Here is a 23,506-nt window from a genome sequence, read left to right as displayed (position 1 = left end):
TTTGAATTACTTCAGAAATCATTGATGCATGTCGGACCACTTTCTGTCATAGCCTAAACCTCGGGTAAACCTCGATTTACGTTTTTGTGATATTTTCAACATATGCTGCCTGAAATTTGGTTACAAACATACACAGATACACTTTCGACTCTGAAAGTGATTCAATGCAGTTTTTAGGGAAGGGTTTGATCACACACCCAAATGGGAGACTAATGGTCTAGCCCAATATATTTGAATCAAAACAAAATCAACCACAATTTGGTAATAAAACTTAATCCATTGGACTCAATGGGGTCATTACACTCGAGCAGGCCTACGCCATAAAAGATGGTGTCAATCAATTACAATTACATGTATTGATTTTTTGAAATAAATAAATAAATAAATAAAAATAAATAAATAAATAAAACAAATATTATTTGTAAACCTATATATTTCTTCGAAAGAAGAGTTGAATGCACCAACTATTTACATGAACCTCATAAAAATATCTACATTTATCTTGGTATTAAATTTGAAAAATAAATGAAATGCTATAAATAATCAAATGTAAACAATTGTTACGAATTTTCTTTTCCAATAATCGCGGTGAACGCAATTCTTATCGCAACACAAAGTGTGACAAACAGCGGAATGGTAACTTCATTTATTGGAACCACCTTCGTTATCTTTCCGCTATTTGTTTATATGGCCAATGTTTACAATTGCATGATGATGGTGTTTACCAACTAACAAGAGATAAAGGTCTATCAGGCCTACATCACCGATGAGTCGATACTCAGTTAAATATTGAACTGTGTGTGTGTTGTTTTAAATATTATTGACGTATTTGTTAAAGAGTTTAATTAATTATATATTTGTTATCAATGTTGCGATCGTAGCTCAATTTTTTTTCAATAAAATGCTGAAATGAATTGTTTTATTTCGGAAAGAAAAATGAGATTACGATTTTAATGAAAATAACTTTTTTCATTTTAAATTTTCATAAAATAAGAACCTAGCCCTTGGATGACAAATAAATACTTTGGTAAAGGCTAGTTCACACATATACACAAATTGTTTTTTGAACATTTATAGCACACTTTTAGGCGCATAGTTGTTCAACTTAAAATAAGCATTTTAAAGGGGTTTTCAACAAGAGTAAATTGGTATTACTTGGCATTTCATTACCTTTTACTTCTGAAGTGAAAGGTACCGACATTGGACAAGGATATAGCGTTTCAATAATGCATTGACATTTTTAAAATTAACTACAAAGATATAGAAAATTTCAGCCGGAGTTCCGAGGGACATACAATAAAGATAGTATTTGCATATCCTATCATTATACTACACCAAATATTCGTGAAAATAAACAGTTGGCGAATTTTGAAAAAAAAAATGGGGAGTAATTTCGAACTTTATGTGAATTATGATTATTAACAATATCACTCCTTTGTAAAATAGGTACCTGACGATTTGAACCAAAATATGTTGGCATGCTAAAAACATATAGACCAGAGGGCTGCAATGAGTATGATCGAGTAGGCTTGATCACACACAGTGGAAATACAATCAAACTCAATCAGTCGGTCAGATGTAACATGTTCATTCGAGTTGCTCAAGTCATACGATAAAGTTGTGATCAAACATGTATTGATCGAAGTTTTGTGTTCACAATCAAACAGCTCACATGAGTTATTTGTTTACGAACTTATGTTGAATTGCACATAACGGGTCGATCATGTATGATGAGTCTGATCGGTTTTATTTATCCTAGTTAAGTGAGTGATTTGATTTGATTAAAACACAAATGTTCGAATCTGAGCGAAATCATGATTGTAATTTTACTAAGGATTTCATAACTATAAGCTGTTCCCATTAAAGAAATTGGTGCAAATTATATTTAATAAACATACAATTTTTTCATTTTATTTGGGTTTTTCGTATGTTAGACCTCAGTAACTTATTAAAAAGAAAAAAAATAATAATATTTTTAATAAAGAAACACATCATTTAAAGAAATTGGTGCAAATTATATTTAATAAACATACAATTTTTTCATTTTATTTGGGTTTTTCGTATGTTAGACCTCAGTAACTTATTAAAAAGAAAAAAAATAATAATATTTTTAATAAAGAAACACATCATTGGTATTTAGTAAACTAAAAATGTTTAAATATTTTTTTTGTTACAATATTGGTCAAGATTTTTCACAAACTTCGACCATTTCGTTTACCTACCCGTGTGTAGTTTCTACTTGCATCAATTTCGGTCACACTACCACAATATTTATTTATTTTATTTATTTATATATTTATTTCATACCATAATACTAAAGCCTCCAAGGCCAATGATAGTATTAATAACGTAATTATGCTCCGAGTAGAAAATAATAACTTAAAACTAATTATAACTAAGTCAATATTCTTCCATTTCAAATATTAAAAAAGTTAAAATAAACTGCCCCAACTTGATTGAATGGTTGAATAAACAATGACGCTGAGCGAACTCGATTCAAAGAAGACAATCACGGTTGTGATTGCTCATTTACATTCATGTGTTCGATCAACTCATGTTGCTGAACACATCAAACCGTCTCGAACACTCATTTTTGATTGTGAGTGAAGTGATTCAAACTGAGCGTTCGATTCGATCCGAAGCGAAAACGGTCATTTCATTCAGATCAAACTAAACGACAGCATCAACAAAAATCATGTAAGAAACCGAGTGTGCTTGAATTTTTGCATACTCGTTGCAGCCCTCTGATATAGACAATAATACGGGTGAGATAAAAAGATCTGCAACAAAGTCAAACGCCATAATTTGTACATTTTTATACCCTCAGTCATATGGCTACAAATGATACGGCCAAAGCGTGCCTAGTCGAAATAACGGTTTTAGACCGAGTATTCGATTTGATCCAAAGTTGGTACATCGTAATATTATTGTCAAACTTAGAGTTCGGAGATGGACAATATCGGTCCAAAATATTTTTCCACATTTCCACATTTTTTCCACAGATGGAGAAACGATAATCCGATTTTGCTCCAACTTTGCAAATCCTAATAATTGCATCAGTGATACGTCAGGTGCGAAAATGACCAATATCGATCCACTCCATCAACTACGTCCCCCACAAAGGGTTAAAATTTAGAATAATTATAATTCTTCTACAATGTGATTTAAGAATCCGATTGTCTTGAAATTTCACACATCCCAATATTTTTATCAATCCAAGGTCTGCTATAAAGATGGAATATATCGGTCTGTTGCTTTTGGTACCTCCCCCACAAAAGTTGGATATTTTCAAAAAAATATTTTTTGCACAGAAGGAGAAGCGATAATCCGATTTTGCTCCAACTTCGCAAATCCTAATATTTCTATCAGTGCTACGTCAGGTGTGAAAATGGACAATATCGGTCCACTCCATCATGTGCTTCCCCCACAAAGGGCCAAAAATTTGATTATTTACAACTCTTATAAAATTTAATTTAAGAGTCCGATTGGCTTCAATTTTCACACATCCCAATAAATTTATTAACCCCAGGTCTGGTGCCAAGATGGAATACATAGGTCCACTCTTTCTGGTACCTCAACATAAAAGTTCGACATTTTCAAAAAAAAAAAATATTTTCTGCACAGAAAGAGAATCAATAAACTGATTTTGCTTCAACTTTGCAAATCCTAATATTTGCGCCAGTTCTAGGTCAGGTCTAAAATGTGATGTAAGAATGCGATTGTCTTGAAATTTCACACATCCCAATATTTTTATAAACCTAAGATCTGGTGCTAAAATGGAATATATCGGTCCACTCCTTCTGGTACATCCCACACAAAAGGTCGAAATTTTGCTCATAAGCGAAATTAACATTCGATTCCATTTAGACTTGGCACATCTGAGTATTTTTATCAACACAGGATCTGTTATAAAAATGGTAGAGATCGGATCATTCTTTCTGGTACCTCCCCACAAAGTGTCAAATTTTTGAATAACCAAAACGTTTATAAAATCCGAAATAAGCATCAGGTTCTTGTTATATATCACTCATCCCACCATTTTCCCTAAGAAAAGGTCTTTTGTGAAGATGGGATATATCGGTCCACTCTTTCTGGTACCTCCCCCACAAAGGCTCAAAATTATGAATATCCATGAAGCTCATAAAAAACGAAATTAACATTCGATTATATTCAGAAGGTACATCTCAATATTTCCATCAACACAAGATCTGTTATAAATATGGTAGATATCGGACCATTTCCCCCACATAGGGTTCAAAACGATTAATGAAAGCGAAATAAACATCCAACTCTCTTCAAATTTCATACAGTCATTTTTGCTAACACAAAATATGTGTGAAGATGATATATATCTGCGAACCACTTCTGGTACCTCACCCATAAAGGGTCACAATTTTCAATACTTCTTTACAACTTGCTATATCTAAATATTTCCAAAGACCTAAAATGGTAAAGACTAGACAAAATGCATTCTGAGCAAATGGTTTGTGTCTATACTATCTAGATTACAGTTCATGACAGTACCTTGTTAATATAAAAACACATTTATAGAAAAAAATGATAAACAAAAGATAGAAAAATCCAAAAATTGGGTTTCAAAATTCTATTCCATAGACTTTTCAGATTAATTGCATATTGCCTAAGCGGTTTAAATCGCATAACATTGCTAACTATGTTGTTACAATATCATAACAACAGAGGTATTTCCACAGGGTTGCCATATCATTTTAACATTTTCTAAAAATTATCACATATCTCATATAAAGTGAAGTAGGTAACCCATATAATCCAAACCTGGCACGTCGTAATATTTATATCATATTTATTTAGGTCCGATACGAAATGAAAGGATCAACTATTTGAATAATCATAACAAAAGTCAAAATATATTTTAATAATCGAACCATGGCTGAGAGTATACATCTGTCGGCAAACGCGACTGATATTTTTTAACTTGTTTCCGTAGATTTTGGATATGTTTTATGCATATCCAACTGTCATCGAAATGTATCTCTACCAGTTACATAATTCTCTTTTTTTCCTTTTCTCATCTTCACATACAGTTTCTCTATAGACAGTCATTGTCATGAAAACTATTCGGATCATCGTTCTTAGCACACTTCCTGACCTGATGTGCATTATCTTCGTTTTGTTTGGATTAAGTACAAGGTCATTGTCGTGACACCATTTTGTGAAGTTTTTGCATTTCTCCTGCATGATATCTTTTTGCTTCGTTTTGTGATGTGATACTACAGTGGCGCTATCGTCTGCATATGTTGAATATGCTTATACGTATGTACATATGTAAGTGATGATTTATTTTGTTGGTGCATACAAGATATTAAATAGAGCATAACTCTGTCTCACACTAAATTCGGCTGTGTTCACAAAGCTTGCAGCTTGATTGGACGAAGTTGGTCTCATTGAGGTATTATTTGTATGAAATAAAATTATATGAGGCTGGGTCTCAATTCTTGATTTACGAGGATATTTTATAGGAAATATATTTTTAATTTCATAGAACAGGAATCCAGCCCCTGGTGTTCAACTGTCTCTAAATCCTTTTCCAATAAAAATGTTATTTTATAATCCACACCACATAGTGGTAAGGGTATTATGTCTTTGTGCATTGTTTCGTAACATGGAGAGGGATGCGAGATAGACCCATAGTTACTTTTGAGAATCTTCATAGAATCACTTTCTTAGTCGATTTATGTCCGTCTGTCCGTCCATCCGTTCGTCTGTCCTAGTATTATTGTGAACAAAATGCAGGTCGCATTTATTATCCGATTGAAGTGAAATTTTCCATACAATATTTGTTTAGCCCAAGGACAAACCCTATTGAAATTGAGGAGAATCGGTTACAATTTAGATATAGCTCGAATATATATCTTCAACCGATTTCGGATAAATTGTGCACCAAATGGCCAATATAAATCCAAATGATCTGAATTTTGGCACATACGACCGAATTCAGTCTAAAAGCAAGTACATCCAATTTGGTGAAAATCGGTTCAGATATACAGGGTGAGATAAAAAAAAAACTGCAACCAAGTCAAATGCCATAATTTTTACATTTTTTTAAATCTTATTAAATAAAATAAAAGAATGTCGGAAATAGCATCAAATTTTAGAATACGTTTAGATTTGTTCGAATTGGTCACCTTTGGAACGAATTATGGCCTTCAAAAGGCCAATGAAACCGTCACACGCTGCCCGAATGTTGTTCTGCGGTATTTTGGCCCATTTTCGGTGAAGCGCTTTAGCGCCAACCTTGCTTTCCAAATATTCCAGACACAATAGTCCAACGGATTGGTATCCGGGGACTTTGGTGACAATTTTGCGCTGGAAATGAAGCGAGGAACCTCATTTTGTATCCATTCTTGGGTGGCGCGTGCTGAGTGCGATGGTGCTGAGTCCTGTTGGAGTGTCTAAGGTCTGCGGCCAAAATATTTGCGTGTCCAAGGCTTTAATACACCCTCCAGAATATTTTCGCGATAATATTCGACATTTATTCTGATGTCATGATCGATTAATACCATGACCAGCGCTTGAGTTCTTGTGGCCAACCGAAGGTGCACATTTTCGGCTGACCTCTTTGGCAAGTAAACACGATAATTTTGTTTGTTTACAAACTGCTGGACAACGAATGTTTTCTCATCGGAGAAAACCAAATTCGGCAGTTCACCATTTTCGGCCAAGCGAAGCAACTCTTTAGCTCTTTTGAGTCTATTTTCTTTCTGTTGCGGTGTAAGTTCTTGCACTTTTTGGAATTTCAATGGCTTTACACCGAGATCTTCCTTCAACACTGGAATAATTTTAAAAGCTGTCGGACGAGTGCCTTAGAAATCACAGCAGTCTGAAGTTGGATGCAGTTTTTTCATCTCAACCTGTACTACTGATAATCCTTGAAAAAATATATTTAAAAACACCCACGACTTCTACTGGTCCTGGGAAAATATTTTTAAAAAATTCACGACTTGAGATGGTCCTTGAATTTTATCGAGATTGGCTAAGATTCGGATATAGCTCCCATGTACATCCCTAATCCGATTTTAGGTTTATTATGCAAATAATGGCTAATATCAGTCCAAATGGATTGAATTTTGGTACATCCGACCGAATGTAGAAGCAAGTACCACAAATTGGTTCAGATATAGCTATAGCTCCCATGTATACATATGTTTCATCCGATTTAGTGTTCAAATCCCTCACATTAGTAATATGCAACCCACAACAATGATATTTCATACCAGATATCTTATAGAGCTCGGAAATACCTTTGCCAAATTTTATCGAAATCGGCTAAGATTTGGATATGGCTCCCATACATATCTTCAACCGATTTCCGGTTAATTGTGCACCAAAAAGCCAATATCAGTCCAAGACTGAATTTTGGCACATCCGACTGAACTTAGTCTAGAAACAAGTACATAAAATTTGGAGAAAATCGGTTCAGATATAGCTTTAGCTCCCATATATATGTTCCATCCGATTTGGTGCTTAAGTCCCTCACATTCGTGTCATTCCGTTTGTAACTCCTCGAAATACTCATATCAGACCCAACAAAGTATATATATTCTTGATCAGCGTAAAATTCTAAGTCGATTTAGCGATGTCCGTCTGTCTGTCTGTCTGTCTGTCTGTCCGTCTGTCTGTCTGTTGTAATCACGCTATCTTTCGAATGAATTGAGATAGGTGGCTAAAATTTTGCACACATGTTTATTTTTCCAGTAGGCAGGTTAAGTTCGTAAATGGGCCATGTAGGTCCACGTTTTCATATAGCCCCCATATAAAGGTACTTCCCTATATTCGGTATTTTGATGATTTTAGCGACATTATGTACGGTAATTGTTTCAAATTTGGTATTTGAAGTTCAAAATAGATACTACACCCTAAGACGGAAAATTATCCGTGCAGGTCCACGTCTTCGTATAGCCCCCATATAACGGTACCTCCCGATATTCGGTATTTTGATGATTATGGCGACATTATTCACGGGAATTGTTTCAAACTTGGTATTTGAAGTTCAAAATAGATACTACACCCTAAGACGGAAAATTATCCGTGCAGGTCCACGTCTTCGTATAGCCCCCATATAACGGTACCTCCCGATATTCGGTATTTTGATGATTATGGCGACATTATTCACGGGAATTGTTTCAAATTTGGTATTTGAAGTTCAAAATGGATACTACACCCTAAGACGGAAAATTATCCGTGCAGGTCCACGTCTTCGTATAGCCCCCATATAACGGTACCTCCCGATATTCGGTATTTTGATGATTATGGCGACATTATTCACGGGAATTGTTTCAAACTTGGTATTTGAAGTTCAAAATGGATACTACACCCTAAGACGGAAAATTATCCGTGCAGGTCCACGTCTTCGTATAGCCCCCATATAACGGTACCTCCCTATATTCCGTATTTTGATGATTTTAGCGACATTATTCACCGGAATTGTTTTAAAATTGGTATTTGAAGTTCGTTATGGGAACTACAGTCTGTGACAGAAATTTGTCTGTGCGGGTCCAGGTCTTCGTATAACCCCCATATAACGGTACCTCCCTATATTCGGTATTTTGATGATTTTAGCTACATTATTCACCGTTTATTTCAAGTTTCGAATTTGAATATGGTAATGGCTTATGACAAACAATGCCTATGTATGTCCACGTCGTATAGACCCCAAAATAACGGCTATATTCGGTATTTTTAAAATTTTAACAGAATTTTTTAAGGATTTTATTTTTTGAAAATTTCCAAATTCGTTGCAAATGGTGGAGGGTATTAAAAGTTCGGCCCGGCCGAACTTACTGCTTTTTAACTTGTTTTAATATAATCCTTCTCGAACTGATATCATGTCTCCGTCAAATTTAGTGAAAATCGATTCAGAATTTGATATGCCTCCCATATATTAGTTCCCTCTGAAACCAAATTATAACTGTTCTAAAACCAAATGTTGATAGGTGGTATGATCTACTTCAAATAAATTCTTTTGTTACGAGAGTTGCATAGTGGTGTAAGGTATCATATAGTCGGCCCCACCCGACTTTTAACTTTCCCTTACTGTTTTTTTAATAAATTTTACATTGTTTTAGAATGTCCTGAACCTCAAAAAGGCTTCCTTGAAAAGCTGGGACTATTTTTCGTACAAGCATTCTTAAAAAGGTCCTTCTTAACCAATCGCCATCAAATCCTTATTTGCCAATAAGTAAACTACATTTTTTATTTAAATTTTCCATAGTTTTCTTTATTAATTTTCTTTATTTAAGAATTGAACTTCAAAAATTGCACTTTTTCTAAGATGAACATTGAATATAACAATTGCAAGACTATAATATATATGTTGGGTATGTTGTACATTTTTATATATCACATTTATAAATATAATTTAATTTAATTAATTATTTATTTATTTATTTATTTGTATAAATATTACACTGATATACATGCCATAAAAATGTGTTATTTTCCAGTAAATATGTAATTTAATATGTAATTATGTTATTTCAGTAAATGTGTATTAATATCGAATATACAATACGTGCAAATATTTGGAATGAAAGCTTCTCTTTGCTTGGCTATGTGGCCCCTCCATTCGTAAATTGTGGTTTAGTTATTTCATTTAAGTGCATGTTCAATATTTGAGACTATTAAATATTTGTATTTAGCAAACAAAAGATGAACTTAAAATCGATTACAACAATAAAACCATCAAAAGAAACAAGTATCTTCATTAAATATAAGTAGGGAGAGGAAACAATAATATTTACTTTGTAAATTGTAATACTGAAAATAATACTTTGGACGGGAGATATGGTTATGTTAAATATAGTCTTCTTTTATAATACTATTGATATTTGTTGGGAAAGGGAGTTGAAAATATTATTTGTTGTTTATCTCGTAGGTAGACTTTAAGAGTTTAAGTTTATATACGAGTATATACTAGCAAGTGCTTGCTACTTCGTCAGCGACACCTTAACATTTTAAAATCGTTCAGTACTAAAAATAAACAATTTTTTCAGTTTGACAATATTTTTTAATCAAAACTTCATAAATCGTACTAAATTTTCAGATTTTATATGTTATTCAAGTTTTTTTCTTCGGAAAGAACGATAGGAACATTTTTAACTTATCATCAAAAAGTCTTCAAGATCTTTAATTTTTAAACCTACAGAAGAGTATATCCAATTTTTCTGTCCAAAAATATTTCAAAGTCTCCATATGTATACCCTAGAAATCAAACGTGACTTCAATATCAATTTTCAGAATTTCAACTCTATCCCTTCACCCAATATCAAACTTAGTAACATTTAGTACTTGTCGTACAATTATACTACACAATTGCAAACCCGTTCCATATCTCTTTCTAGACACCAACAATTAACGCTCTCATCTCCATCCTTTCACCCAATACCCAATTTAGTACAACTCAGTACTTTTCGAACAATTATAGTACATATTTCCAAAACCAACTCCAAATCTCAATCTCAGACACCAGCTGTGGCATCTATATCAAATGTCAGGATTTCAGCTTTTTTCCTTAACCCATGATCAAATGTGGTACTATTTATTACTTTTCGTGCATATATTACGCATTTCCAAAACCATCTCCATACCCTTAATTCCAGATGCCAACAGGGACCTCAATATCAAATTCGAGGATTCCAGCAATAGCATTTGACCACATAACAAATTTAGTACCATTTAGTACTTTTCGTACAAATATAGGATGCATTTCGTAACCACAGCCAAATCTCAAGTACAGATAACATCAGTAATCGATGTACTTTTCGTACAATTACAGTTATAGCACACATTTCCGAAATCACCTCCATATTTCCAGGCAACACATGAACTGCCCCCAATATTAAATTTCCGATTTCCAGCACAATATGTTCTCACAACACGTAACAACATTTGGAAGGATGGAGTTCCTGGGAATGGTTTCTTGTTCAATAAAAATATGAAATGAAAATTTCCTTTTTTTAATGGGTATCTACAACTTTTGCTACGAACGAATAATAACTCGGGCCATCTTCCAATTTATCCGGAACAAATTGAGTAATTGATAAATCCAGGAATAAGGTCAGATAACCTCAACCTATTGTTTCAAGTTTCTTTAAAATCAGCATGGATATGCCAACTGGACCAAGGACTTTGAATCGCTTGGATTTGGAGTTAACTGTATGAGGGCAAATAGTTACGGATGCCGATGGATATATTTGAATCTCCTTGCATGGATGTTCTATGAATTGAAGATAGAACTGTGTGGCATATATTTTGTCATCGAAATACGTAATGTTATTGAAGGCGAGAGCAAAGAGATTTTTCTTTATTTTAAAGCAGCTCCTATCGGTAGACCAAAGTTGCTTCGAATTGTTATTGCAATGGTCAAGGTGTTCTAGCCATCTGAAGCATGGGTACTCATGAAGAAGAGTGTATATTTTAATAGTTTGAATTGAATTTTTATTTCTTCAGACAGCCGGGTTGTCAAAGAAAGTTTCTTTCCGCAGAAAATAAACACTTAGCCGCTTTTGGTACTGTATCTCGAATATTTTCTCATCCTTCCTGGTACATGATAATATGAATATAGAGATTATCAATGAATATTGTGTTGTCATCCCACATGGCCACATAATAATGCCTAAATGTAAATTTTCCGGGTTCAATTTAATCGTTGGATTCCTCTAAACTGGCAAGGTAAGAATTGTTCGTTAAGAAGAAACAGAAGAGAAAAGAAGAGAAGAGAATAGAATAGAATAGAAGAGAAGAGAAGAGAAGAGAAAAGAAGAAAACAAGTGATAGACTGTCGATTGAAATCTCCAGAGAGTTTGTGCATCCTACAATTAATTCTTGACGAGAAGTCCTCTTTGTTGGAATCGAAATCGGATTCTTCTATCTGGTTCACAATACGAAGACAGCATGGATTGTTCGATATTTAGGAATACCAAATAATTTAGGAACGTTCAAATCTCAAAGAACAAGTAAACAAGTATCGGTCGGTTTTGCCGACAGATGTATACCATCAGCCAATGTTCGATTGTTTAAAAGTATTTTGACTTCTGTTATGATTATTCAAACTAATAACCCTCTATGGAATTGGTTGTCCCTTTCGTATCGGACCTAATTAATGTGATATAAATATTGCGACATGCCAGGTTTGGACTATATTGGTAACTTCCTTCACTTTACATGAGATATGTGATAATTTTTGGAAAATATTAACATGTGCGTGAGGTACCAGATCGATCGAAGTATTCCATTGTCATGCTTCATCTAATACAGATGAAAATATTTATATGGCCAAAATTACAAGAAAATCAAACACTTACAGGGTAAGATGGAAAAACTGTAACCAACTTCAGACTGCTGTCATTTCTAAGCCACTCGTCAGACAGCTGTTAAAATTATTCCAGTGACAGCTCATTACAATGTTTAGATTCGTACAAAAGCATTTTGGTGAGAATTTTCCAGAAAAAAAGTTATTCGTGATGGAGTTCAAGCGTGATAGTGTGATTTCTTTATATTTGGCTGGAAAACCACAATTGACTATCGTTAGAGTACTTCACTCAAGCGGCGGCCATGGTGATGGTGTGGGCCGCCATAACAGCTGATGGTCGCTCTCCGCTCGTATTAATGGACCATGGCATCAGAATAAATGACGAATATTGTCGCGAAAATATTCTGGAGGATGTATTAAAGCATTGGGCACGTAAACATTTTGGTCGCTGACCTTGAACATTCTAACAGGACTCAGCACCATCGAACACAGCACGCGCCACCCAACAATGGTTACAAAATGACCTCGCTTCATTTCCAGCGCACAATGGCCACCAAAATCTCCGGATACCAATCCGTTGGATACTCCGTTGGAGTATTTTGGAAAGCAAGGTTGGCACTAAAAAATACCAAAGTGTCGATCACCTCAAGCAAGCGCTTCGCCGGTAATGGGCCGGGAATGGGCCTTTGAAGGCCATATTTCGTGCCAAAGGTGGCCTATTCGAACAAATCTGATGCTATTTCCAACATTTTTTGCTTTCATTCAATAAAATGTAAATAAAATGTAAAAATTATGGCGTTTAACTTTGTTGCAGTTTTATAGCTCACCCTGTACAACTAAAAGCAATCAGTTTAGTTTTATTAGAAGCAGATTTGCATTCCCTTCGCCTATACCTTTTTTTTTGCTTCTCTTTTCTCTGTTTTTTTTTATTTGTATCTTTTTTATGCACGTTTTAGTTTCATATTCATTCAGCTCTTTGGAACCTAGTTACTTATTAATAACTGCATGCACAATTAAATAATAATTACAAAATTTAAATCAATAATAATCTTAAATTTTCAAGCGTTTCAAGCCACATTTTCAATTATGTCAGATTCCATAATAGTTTAGATTTCGTCTCTTAAATACTACTCATAGCGTTGAATTCAATGATTTCATATTATTAGTTGACTATTTGCAATTTCACATCATAATACTATTCTTAGCTCTGGCTTAATAAAAACATTACGTCAATAAATATGGTTAATTGTTTACTTATTTGTATTTTGTATTTTTCCCAAATAACTTAGTCACAACTTGTTGATTTTAACAAGCAGAAAACATTTGAAAGTTTTAGCTAGAGCGTAACATAAGAGCTATAGGTGACGTTAAAGGAAATATGTCTGGAAATGGATTTAAAAAAAACTCATAAAATAAGAAAACATTTAATTAAGAAAAACTATTTTTGGGTACATCTTTAGATTTAAGAGCATAAGGACCAAGCAGTAATACATCTTTTGTTTCATTCGAGTTGATGTGACTTTTTATGTAGCTATTTTTAATAGATTTAGCTTTCTTTCACTTTATTCTCTATTGCCATATATCGTCTTTATTTAAATGTCTTTAAAACTTTACAAAATATTATTAAACCAAAATAACAGAAAACAAAACAAAAACAGCAAGGTATAAAACTATTTTATAAAACAATAACAAATAACATAAAATAAAAGATAATTGTTCAAAATTTGTTTTTTTTTTTTTTTCGTTTGGAAGCTATTTTATATTGCACCATATTTATGATAATTTATGTACATTGTGTAACGTTGTAACGTGGTAACGCTTTAATACACAGGTCCACATTAAACAAGTAACACGATTTAAAAAACTGGAACATCGAATCGACAAGTGCTGTGGTAAACGTGTTAATATGGTGATTGGTCGGTGTTTGCTATAAGAAAAGAGAAAAAATGGGTTAGTGAAAATATTATTTACTTGTAATTAAATGTAAAGAAAGTATTTTATGGAGATTAGTTTTGAAAATATGTAAGAATGTAAAAACTAATGGATGCTTTATATTTATAATAATAAAATAAAAAATAAATAGAAAAGGTGAAAATTTAATGGAGCAAAGAACCATTTTATGTTTCCTCGAACATTTCGTGTTTCCTCCTAACATTGTTGTGTCATTTTTTCTTTTCTGATAAGATGCCTCACCCCCTTGCATACATTACCATCTTTCTCCACTAATAAACAAACATTGTTTTTATAAAATCTACAATAATAGGATTAAGCCAAACTATTTTGCAACAACAAAATAAAATTATAAGGTTAAACAAACATGAGATTATTGGCCGAAATGTTGTGAATAAATCTACATATGTTTAGGTTTTTTTCACCAAATGTTTGGAATCTTTTCTCTTCATTGAAAATCTGAAGTGCGAACTTGCAACCGATAGTATACAAGGTAGCGCAAAAGTAATCTTCCGATTGTTTTGTCTGTAATTAAAAAAACGGAATCGGTTTGATTCTTCTTGTGGATTACTTTTACTTGGGCTTTTAGTTATTTTACATCAAGTCGAGAATACGAGACGATACGAAAGAAGTCTGGAGTGGTAAAATCCGACGATCTTGCTGGATGTAAATTACTTGCTAAAATGAAAAGTGGCCTCATCACTCATGATTATTTTTGGTGAAAAATCATCTGCTTCTTGGTGGTGATTAAGGATGGATTGAGCGTATGTTAGACGCGATTGGCGGCCAGCAGCTAACAGCTGATGCATCCGGACTTTGTACGGAAACATCTTCAAATCTTGTACCGAAATTCTCTGTAAAGACTATCGACTGATACCCATTTGCGTGGCACATCGTCTTGTCGATGTCGACGGCGGTTCCATGACACTCTCGGCTACAGCAGCTATATTATCTGCAGAACGAAAACTCCGGGGTCTGCCACGTCTGACAGCATCTTTTGTTGTGCAAGTCTCTTCAAGGCGAGCGGCTAAACGTCGCAGTGTTTCACAAGTAGGCGTTGGACAGTCAGGAAATCTGCGCCGAAATTCATGTTTTGCTAAAGTCCCTAACCGATTATTGGTAAAAAAAAATAGTCACAGACAGCAACATCAGCAGAAATCGTTCGAAAAGTAAAGAAACCCGCGTTGCAGTGGCCGAAAAATGTCTCGTGAGCTGAACATATCGCAATATTCCATTCGGCAAATATTGAAAAATGAGCTCAGGTAAAGCCATTGAAATTCCAAAAAGTGCAATAACTTACACCGCAACAGAAAGAAAATAGGCACAAAAGAGCTAAAGAGTTGCTTCGCTTGGCCGAAAGTGGTGAACTGCCGAATTTGGTTTTCTCCGATGAGGAAACATTCGTTGTCCAACATTTTGTAAACAAACAAAATGATCGTGTTTACTTGCCAAAAAGGTCAGCTGAAAATGTGCACCTTCGGTTGGCCACCAAAGCTCAAGCGCCGGTCATGGTGATGGTGTGGGCCGCCATAACAGCCGATGGTCGCTCTCCGCTCGTATTAATCGAACGAGGCATCAGAATAAATGCCAAATATTATCTCGAAAACAATCTTGAGGGTGTATTAAAACCTTGGGCCGCAGACCTTGGATAATCCAACAGGACTCAGCACCATCGCACTCAAGCACGCTTCATTTCCAGCGCACAATGGCCACCAAAATCTTCGGATACCAATCCTTTGGACTATTGTGTCTGGAGTATTTTGGAAAGCAAGGTTGGCACTAAAAAATACCAAATCGTCGATCACCTCAAGCTAGCGCTTCGCTGAGAATGGGCCAAAATACCGCAGAGCAACATTTGGGCAGCGTGTGACGGTTTCATTGGCCGTTTAAAGGCCATATTTCGTGCCAAAGTTGACCAATTCGAACCAATCTAAACTTATTCTAAAATCTGATGCTATTTCCGACATTTTTTTGCATTAATTCAATACAATTAAAAAATAAAAATAATGGCGTATCTCACCCTTTATAATGCGGAAATATTTACATTGATAGCATATTTATGTATATACTAATGATTTTAAAAATTTACATTTCTAGAAGAGATAATTTGGGATTTTCTTGCGAAGATTTTAATATATAATGTATAAAAATCCAACGCATTTCCGCATTTATAAAAACTACTACTATCAATGCCTAAAACTTTCCAATAAATAACAAATATATGTTGATAAATTTTATCGCTGTTCATTGGAGCCCCCCAACATTTGTCTTTGCCAATCTATATTTATATTAGATAAGCACAATGTCATCAATATCAATGTAAGCTTGTTACTTTTTCCACAGTGTCACTAATTACATGTGATAATGGATGTGTGGAAAATCGTCAACATCACAATGGACAATTAGTTTTACGATGTTAATTTACATTTTGAATTATTCTACTTACAATTCGGTGTAATTTTTTTGTTTTTGAAATGCCTTTTTCCATAAATTTGGGTAAATCGAGGTAGGACCGAGGAGGTTTCATTTAAGGTTTTATTGGTTCGGGGGTTGTTTGGTGGTACGGATTTCATATCAATAATATATCACTGGCATAGCCAAATGAAAACCTCTGTTAGTCTACGTTGGAAAGTCTCGGTGTTGAGGGTCGCTTTTCGGCCTTGAAAACATTACTTATGCCAGCCACACTTGATACACCCCGTAATCCGGTGTTATGGAAATAGATTAGCACATATTCTTCGCCATCCTTAAGATCGGCATCATCATCAAATTCAAGACGAACTAATTCCTCATTGGCTTGTTGTTGACGTCGTACACGCTCACGATTTGGATTGTGATGGCGATGGCCATGCCTGCGATGTCTGCGTCCTCCTGTATTGCTATCCCAAAATGGATCATTAGCCTCTGGAGTGGATGGAGGAGACTCTGTCTTATTGACATATTCATATGAAACATATTCCTTAAGACTAGCATAGTTGACCGGATAAATGCCTATCCAATCGAAATCGCGTTCTTGTAAATCCAAAGGTTTCTTGTACTCCACAGTGTTTTCCTCGTCAATTTTCCAAGCAGTGATGTCCTTGAATTCAACACATGGCGCACGATAATTGGGATATAGTTTAATGGTAAATTCACTAGTCACCGGCTTGTGATCACTGATGCAATAGCCAGGAATGGATTTGTAGGCACACTGTTCTATTTCCAAATTATTATTGGGTTGTTTATTGTTCGGTTGAACCGAATACAAAATACGATCTGTCCATGCTGGTCTTCTCTTCAGATTATAGTCCGAAGTACCTTCGTGAAACTTAAAGGTGGGTGGAAAGGCAGGTTTACGTTCTTGCAGTAATTGGAATGCCTCTTGTGTCTGTTGCCGAACATATGAAAGCTGATCACGACTCATTAATTCCTCTAGAGCCTCGTCTTTGATAACTTTATCACGAATTTCCTGGGCTGAATCATCACCCATAAGGCGGAAATTTAAATCACCAAAAAGAAAAACGTAATCGTGGTCATAGATTTCCCTATAGCGTGGCACATGATAGTGGTGATTATCCATTATTTGTTTGAAATCCTCAATCCTCTCGTCCAAATGATGGTCATGGGCAGCCAAATGGCATACCACAAAACACAAGGCACAGCCATAAAGATTGAAACGCACCGAAACGGCACCCTTATTGCCCCAAATGCCACCGAATCCAGTCCGTGTAAATTCTGGTTCAATATCACGTAAATGTGGTACATGCTGCCGTCTCACAAATAAGCTAACCAATAATCCTTGCATTTGCTCGGTTTTAATGAGCACATAATTGAAATCCTTCAACAAGTGCTTGACCTTGTCCGTCCAAGGGTCTTCCTTGAACAAACCCAATACTTGTTGTTGAGGTTGAACATTGACCTCTTGCAATCCAATAGCATATATATCGGGTAAATGATGATCTTCGACCAGATTGCTAATACCCAACAAGTTGCGCAATGAAATGTTGTCTGGAAAACGGGAACCAACATTCCAAGTGACCACAAACACTCGATATGTTGCTAGCTGGGTGGACAATATGTTTGTACCCGTAGTGGTGCTGCTGCCTTCTCCATTCATATGGGCAGCAACAGAAGCTGCACTATCTTTATTACTTGAACTCATTGCCTGGAAAGTTCAAGATTGTAACTGTGTGTTCTCTCAACAATAGTTTTATCCAATTAAATTACAGCGATTTCGTAGTTTACTTATCGAAAATATGGTCAAATATGGTAGCTGCTTGTTTGTTGTTGTTGACACTTGCTTCGCACTTGTCGTTTCACGTTCACTATGGTTATTGTTTTTGTTGTTTTTTTATTAATTCACTAAATATTGCGCTACCATAAATGAAGTCACTCTCATGAGTCTGACACAAATAAACAATAAACTCGACTGACAACATAGGGCTATACAAGTCGACATTTAGATGTATCAAAAAAAATAGTGACATTTCAAAGACAGCTGTATTATGTGGTCGCATAAGCGAAGTAGGCGGTTGCATATTTCAAAATAAGTTGTTTTTAAAACAAAATATCGGGGGAGTAAATTGTGGTGGTTTGGAGTAATGAAAATTGTAACCATATTTTGAAGTACAGTGAGTGTTTTTAATCAAAAATTTTAAAAATATTTTTTTAATCATATTTTGAAGTCCAAATTGTAAAAATTCCGAGGAGTTCAATTCATTTTTCGAGATTTTCTCTCAAATTAAAATGTCAAAAAATTTCTGACACATTAATGTTCCCTAGCATTGATGCATCTAGCTGTATTATTTTACCATGAAAGGAAATGTGGTCACATCAGATGTTATGTTGGTTTATATATACATGGATATGCAAAGTTAGACGAAAATCGGTCAATCGGTTCGCATTTTATAAGTATTATGAATATTTGTGATAGGTGCCAAAAAGCGTCGGACGATATATATCATATTTACACCAGATGTAGTGTTGGTTGAAATATTTAGATAAGCGAAGTTTGAAGCACAGCGTTTGAGTATTCAAATTTAGTACCTTTGTGGAGAGCTACCGGAAGTATTAGGCCGATATAAGACGTAATGTTGGTTCAAAAATGAACTTGTGCCAAAATTTGAAGAAAATTGGAGGACATTTTACTTGTCTGCTTTATGCAATTTACAAGAGATTTTAACTAGAATTAAAAAAAAAAATATTTTTAAACAAAGTCAAATAATAGATACAAATAGTTTCATTTGACATGATTGAAACAGATTTGCTTCTGAATTCTTCAAGTGACACTATCTTTCTAATCTTTTATGATTTCTAGTTGAAAGACGCTAGCTTCAGAGTTGTGTTTTTGAATTAAGCTGACCTATCTTGTAATCATGGAACAATCAGGAGATAGAGCAGCTCCGTAAAGCTACAAAAATACAGACCTGAGACTATATCCGCATCCTGTCAGAATAATTCAAAATTATGTCTACGAATTTTTTTCATTAATTTGATAATTTTTCCCATTTCTAAAAGGAGTTGAATAGCGCGAAAAATAAACGATATGACTGATATAATTTTTAATTTTTTTTATCATTAAACATACATATAAACTTTGTTTATTCTACCTCGTGTTATTGTTCCATGAATCAATCCATGGCAGAAGAATACAGGTAGATGCATCAACGCTTAGGAGCATTGATATGTCAAAAAAAAATTTAAATATTTTTTTAAATATAAGTAGATTTTAATAAGTTTTCTAATACGACGTCATTCGGAGGTTATTATAATTCGTGCTTTCCAACAATTTTTACAAATTTATATAATTTTTCATTCAACATTTTCAATTCCAAAATTGGTTTGACAGTTCATTGTCCCAGCAGCTGTGTCGATGCGTCTACCTATATTCTTCTACCATGAATCAATCCACATTTACACTGGAACGCTTTTAACTTTGCCTTCATAACAAAGTTAGATATCATTTCACTTTGACTATTGTTTACATTGTATAAGAAGCTGATATAAACAAACCGAACAGGTTTTTCTCCCGGTTTTAGGAAACATAGAACCCAAAGGTTCCCAATATAAATATATAATTGACTTGAAACCTCACAATGCATGCCCAGAAAATAATAGTAATCCATCCAGGATCGCTTCATTTGCGCATTGGTCGTGCTAGTGACCTAAATCCCATAACTATACTGCACGCAATCGGAAGGCTTCGTAAGACGACAGACAGCAAACAAGACACGAGCCTGGGATATCATGATACCATGTTACCAAACCTGGCCAAAGAAAAGGATATTGACATAATGCAAGAGTTTGAGGAAAGCCGACTTCTAGTTTCTCATTCATTACAATCGCATGTCACACAATATGAAGAACGTGGAGGAGGTGCAAAGCGACTTCGAATAGCCACGCCGCCACAGCAAATTGCAACATTCAATCGAAGATCTGTTCCTGAAGAACTTCCATTAGATACTTCAATTAAAAGTGAGATAACAGAAGTAAAAGAAGATGATAAAGTGGAATCAAAGAAAATAAAAGTAAACATTTTTGATGATGATATTCTTAGACTGAATAAAGATGAAAGAAACGAATATAACATACACTTTCCAATGAAGAGAGGAGATCTTAATTTACATAGCAACATTGGTGGTTCTGTGACCTCTGTAATGTCTGATTTGGAGTCTATATGGTGCCATGTGATTGAGGAACGCATGGGAATACCCCGGCGTACTTTGGGACAATACGGAGCTGTTTTGGTAATTAGTGACGTCTACAATCGAAGCGTATTGCGAGAATTAGTGACAATACTGCTACAACGTCTGGGATTCCGTGCTTGTTTTCTAGTCCAGGACCATGTTGCCGCCACATTTGGAGCTGGTTTAGGTTATGCATGTGTCGTTGATGTGGGCGATCAAAAATGTTCAATATCATGTGTTGAAGATGGTATATCACATCCCGACACCCGAGTACGCTTAGGCTATGGTAGCGGAGATTTAGCGCAAGTTTTCCTTGCATTATTGAGAAAATGTAGTTTTCCCTACAAGGAATGCAATGTTGAGGAAAGTTACGCTGACGCTGCTCTTATCAATAATCTAAAAGAGCTCTATTGTCATTTAAACCTGGAGGTATGTGGAGCCCAAGAGAAAATCTTTGAGGTGAAAAAGGAAAACAAGCGACTACGTTACACCTTCCAGTTGGGCGATGAATGTGTTGTCGCCCCTCTGGCATTCTTTCATACTGAATTATTTAATATAACTGGGAAAAAGAAGACGGTACAATTACAAATGCGCAGCAGCCAACAATCTGATCCAGAAGATTGCTTCGATGCAGAATATATTCGGGAAACGGGACGAGTACGTAATGGCAGAGGAGATCAATTGCTTGACGGAGCTATGCCCATAACTGGAGATACACCAGACGAAGAACTCGTTGTGGTTGACAATTTTGATGTTGACGATCGTTCGGCGAATGTACGTAACACGGATAAGGAAGAACAGATGTACTTTGCACCTGGTAGCGGTCAAATTGTACCCATTGACGTGGCTGTTGTACGCAGTATTGAACGTTGCATGACCGAGGATATGAAACGTAAAATGTATGGCAGTATTTTATTGGTGGGTGGTGGTAGTAAATTAAGCGGCTTCTCCAAGTGGTTGGAACAAAAAATTATTCTACACGTACGTTCGGCTGAACAATATGCCTACGAGGTAAATGTATGTGTCAAGGAAATGGAGGCATCAATGATTGCATGGAAAGGTGCTGCCATTATGTCATGTTTAGAAAGTGCGCCGGAACTATGGTTATTCGCTGATGAATGGCAAAAATGTGGACTACGTATATTACGTGAGAAAAGTATATTTATGTGGTGAATATGGAATTGTACTGCCGTTATTTTTAAAATTGTAAATTTATTATATTATTTAAAAGCTTAGCATTAAGATTTTTAGGAATAAACAAGAAACCAGTAAAGAAAAGTCAAAAGTCGGGCGAGGGCGACTATATGATACCCTACACCAATATGCATATTTAGCAAAGCTCTCGTAACAAAAGAATTTATTTGAAGTAGATCACACCACCTATAAACATTTGGCTTTAGAGCAGTTTTAGTTTGGTTTCAGAGGGAACTAATATATGGGAAGCATATTCAATTCGAAATTAATTTCCACTATAGATTTGATGATATCTCTTCGAGAAGGATTATATTAAAAAAAATATATATCGGAGACGAGTTCCACAAATGGAAACGTACGTCCCGAAACTCACTCCATTTGGGCTGATATTAGTCATTTTTTGCACAATAAGCCAGAAATCGATTTAAGCATATATATGGGAGCTATATCCAAATCTTAACCGATCTCGATAAAATTTGGCAAAGGTATTTCTGAGCTCTATAAGATATCTTGTACCAAATATCATTGTTGTCGAATGCATGTTACGAATATGAGGGACTTAAACACCAAATCGGATGAAACATATATAAGGGAGATATAGCTATATCAGAAGCGATTTTCTCAAACTTTGCTGTGCTTTCTTCTAGACTGAATTCTATCGAATGTGCAAAGATTCAGGCCATTTGGAATGTTATTGGTCATTTGGTGCACAATTAACCCGAAATCGGTTGAAGATATATATGGACGCTACATCCAAATTTGAACCGAGCTTGATACAATTTGGCAGAGGTATTTTCGAGCAGTATCTGATGTACCGTACCAAATTTCGTTCACACCAAATCGGATGAAACATACAGGGTGAGATAAGAAAACTGCAACAAAGTCAAACGCCATAATTTCACATATTTTTTAAAATTTTATTGATTGAAAATATCGGAAATAGCATCAAATTTTAAAATAAGTTTAGATATGTTCGAATTGTTCACCTTTGGCATGAATTATGACCTTCAAACGGCCAATGAAACCGTCATAACTGCCCGAATGTTGCTCTGCGGTATTTTGGCCCATTTCCTGGTGAAGCGCTTTCTTAAAGTGATCTTTCTTGCTTTCCAAAATATTCCAGACACAATAGACCACTAGATTAGTATCCGGAGATTTGGTGGCCATTGTGCGCTTGAAATGAAGTGAGGAACCTCATTTTGTAACCATTCTTGGGTGGCGCGTGCTGAGTGCGATGGTGCTGAGTCCTGTTGGAATGTCAAAGGTCTGCGACCAAAATGTTTGCTTGCCCAAGGCTATTTTCGCGATAATATTGGGCATTTATTCTGATGCCACGGTCGATTAATACGAGCGGAGAGCGACCAACGTCTGTTATGGCGGCCCACAACATCACCATGGTCGGTGCTTG

General features: G+C 35.2%; 2 protein-coding genes across 2 annotated transcripts; one reads left to right on the top strand and one right to left on the bottom strand.

Moving 5' to 3' along the window:
* Positions 1-16,770: 16,770 nt before the first annotated feature.
* Positions 16,771-18,658, bottom strand: LOC101889124 (inositol polyphosphate 5-phosphatase K). The gene has a single exon (XM_059130630.1). The coding sequence runs from the start codon at positions 18,378-18,380 to the stop codon at positions 16,854-16,856; it is 1,527 nt and encodes a 508-aa protein (XP_058986613.1). The 5' UTR covers positions 18,381-18,658; the 3' UTR covers positions 16,771-16,853.
* A 1,541-nt stretch (positions 18,659-20,199) lies between these two features.
* LOC101890040 (actin-related protein 8) lies at positions 20,200-22,081 on the top strand. The gene has a single exon (XM_005183976.4). The coding sequence runs from the start codon at positions 20,314-20,316 to the stop codon at positions 22,075-22,077; it is 1,764 nt and encodes a 587-aa protein (XP_005184033.2). The 5' UTR covers positions 20,200-20,313; the 3' UTR covers positions 22,078-22,081.
* The last annotated feature ends 1,425 nt before the right edge of the window (positions 22,082-23,506 follow it).

The sequence above is a fragment of the Musca domestica genome, unplaced genomic scaffold (genome assembly GCF_030504385.1).
Source record: "Musca domestica strain aabys unplaced genomic scaffold, Musca_domestica.polishedcontigs.V.1.1 78, whole genome shotgun sequence".
NCBI classification, from domain to species: domain Eukaryota; kingdom Metazoa; phylum Arthropoda; class Insecta; order Diptera; family Muscidae; genus Musca; species Musca domestica.
The sequence above is the reverse complement of the archived record's forward strand: the minus strand, read 5'-3'. Positions and strand labels throughout refer to the sequence as shown.

What these genes read in the sequence shown, in the direction of transcription:
- LOC101890040 (XM_005183976.4), top strand. Translation starts at nt 20,314, where the DNA reads ATGCATGCCCAGAAAATAATAGTAATCCATCCAGGATCGCTTCATTTG.
- LOC101889124 (XM_059130630.1), bottom strand. Translation starts at nt 18,380, where the DNA reads ATGAGTTCAAGTAATAAAGATAGTGCAGCTTCTGTTGCTGCCCATATG.